This window comes from Mandrillus leucophaeus, unplaced genomic scaffold (assembly GCF_000951045.1).
Source record: "Mandrillus leucophaeus isolate KB7577 unplaced genomic scaffold, Mleu.le_1.0 Scaffold29, whole genome shotgun sequence".
Taxonomy (NCBI): domain Eukaryota; kingdom Metazoa; phylum Chordata; class Mammalia; order Primates; family Cercopithecidae; genus Mandrillus; species Mandrillus leucophaeus.
In genome coordinates, this window is record NW_012103031.1 from 3,738,795 (window position 1) to 3,741,094 (window position 2,300).

At 43.5% G+C, this 2,300-nt stretch overlaps 1 protein-coding gene across 1 annotated transcript in view; it reads left to right on the forward strand.

The window, feature by feature from the left end:
- CCZ1B (CCZ1 vacuolar protein trafficking and biogenesis associated homolog B (S. cerevisiae)) overlaps positions 1–2,300 on the forward strand; it is a 29,193-nt gene that overhangs the window by 3,395 nt on the left and 23,498 nt on the right. Inside the window, exon 6 of the mRNA XM_011985841.1 lies at positions 839–922. Within this exon, the coding sequence (XP_011841231.1) occupies positions 839–922 (84 nt within the window). The remainder of the gene's footprint in view (positions 1–838; positions 923–2,300) is intronic.

Consider the following 2,300-nt stretch of genomic DNA (forward strand, 5'->3'; position numbering starts at 1 on the left):
ACAAGTTAGTCAGGTGTCATGGTGCATGCCTGTAGTCCCAGCTACTTGGGAGGCTGAGGTGGGAGGATCGCTTGAGCCTGGGAGGTCGAGGCTGCAGTGAACTGTGATTGCGCCACCACACTCCAGCCTGAGTGACAGAACGAGATTCCATCTCAAAAAAAAAAAAAAAAAAGGATAAAAATGGTGATTCCATTCATTGAAAGAAAACTGAAAAATAAAAAATAAAAATTTGGGTGATATTACTTATGTAAATTGAAACTTCAGGGTAAGTTGAAATTTTTGAAAGATGCCTAGAGCAATTAGGTGGTTTCATAAATAAGACAGCATCACTTAACAGTATTTTTTGTAACTTACATTTTTAACTCAACTTTTCTCATTTAAATATTTTCTCTATTGAAAAGAACTGGGAGATTTAATGAGCTGAATTAATCATCTAAAGGAAAGGCCGGACGCGGTGGCTCACGCCTGTAATCCCAGCACTTTGGGAGGCCGAGATGGGGGGATCATGAGGTCAGAAGATCGAGACCATCCTGGCTAACACGGTGAAACCCCATCTCTACTAAAACTGCAAAAACAAAATTAGCCGGGCATGGTGGCAGGCATCTGTAGTCCCAGCTACTCAGGAGGCTGAGGAGGGAGAATGGCGTGAACCCAGGAGACGGAGCTTGCGGTGAGCTGAGATCATGCCACTGCACTCCAGCCTGGGTGACAGAGTGAGACTCTGTCTCAAAAAATAATAATAATAATCTAAAGGAAAAAAAGAACTTCTTCTAGTTCTGCTGAAAAAGTGAGCGTATGAAATTGATTGTTTTTTTCCTGTGGTCTTTTACCTCATTAGCTTTTTAATGGAACATTTCTGAAAGCCATGGAAGATGGAGGCGTTGAGCTTCTGAAAGAAAGATTAGAGAAATTCTTCCATCGGGTAAGTACTTTGAATTTCGTTTATAACTTTAGTGAGCATTCAGCAGATTTTTAGAGAAATATGGACAGACAAGTTTGTTTCTTATGTACAAAAAACCCAGAACTTGAAAGTGGCAAAGAGCCTGAGACGGACAGTCGTAAAACTGGAGCAGCGAGGAGGCGCGTGAGGCGTGTGCTCTGGACCCTCCCTCCAGCTGTAAGGCAGAGCTTCCTGCGTTCGCCCGGGGCTCTTAAAGAGTCCTGGAGTCATCGTTTGGCCTCCTTGTGTTTTACCTGCGTCTGTCCTGGGCTTACTCAACAGCCGTCTTTTGTGTGATGGATCAGTTGATCTTTTGTGTGATGGATCAGTTGATAAGGAAAACGTGATTATTGGAGTTGGACATTGTTAGGGATGGGCTCTGTTCACTGAACAGGCATAAGCTGTGTCGATGCAGGAAGAGTTACTGGCTGTGGGACTTTGTCAGATGAGCCATTAGGGACATGTGTCCCAAGTGCTGTTCTTCCATTGTAATGGAATTGTGCATATTTCACCTGACCTTGTCAAGCTCAGTTTATCTTTTTTTTAAAAGGAAACAAAAAAAGAGACAGGGTCTTGTCCTGGCTGTTTTGCCCAGGCTGGTGTCAAGCAATCTTCCCTCCTCGGCCTCCCAAAGTGCTGGGGTTAAAGGCGTGAGCCAACTCGCCCAGCCCAGTTTCCCTTGAAGAAACAATTCTCAATCTATTTTCTTCTGAAAATACCTTCTGTGTCTATTGTTGAGTTCAACTTTTCTCTCTAAAACAGTTTTCATAGCTATTTTTGAATTTTTTTGTTTCTCTGAATTACTTTTCTTTGTTTTGTCATTTTAATGACCACAATTATCCACTCGCATATTATCTCCTGGTTTCTGTTCTTGTCCTCATTTCTCTTACCCATCGACATATGGATACAACTGTTGTCCTGACTACATATCATTTAGACCTGATTTTAGTATAAGATGGCACTCTCGGCTGGGCGTGGTGGCTCACACCTGTAATCCCAGCACTTTGGGAGGCCGAGGTAGGCAGATCATGAGGTCATGAGTTCAAGACCAGTCTGGCCAACATGGTGAAACCTCGCCTCTACTAAAAATACAAAAAAACTAGCTGGGCGTAGTGGCGCATGCCTGTAATCCTAGCTGTTCTGGAGGCTGAGGCAGGAGAATCGCTTGAACCCAGGAGGCAGAGGTTGCAGAGAGCCGAGATTGCAGCACTGCACTCCATCCTGGGCAACAGAGCAGGACTCCATCTCCGGGGGAGAGAAAGATGGCACTGTCTGTAGTATTAATGGATAGATCCCTCATTAGGCTAATCTAATTTGAAGGGCACTACTATAAGGAATTACTTTTTTTTTTTTTTTTTTT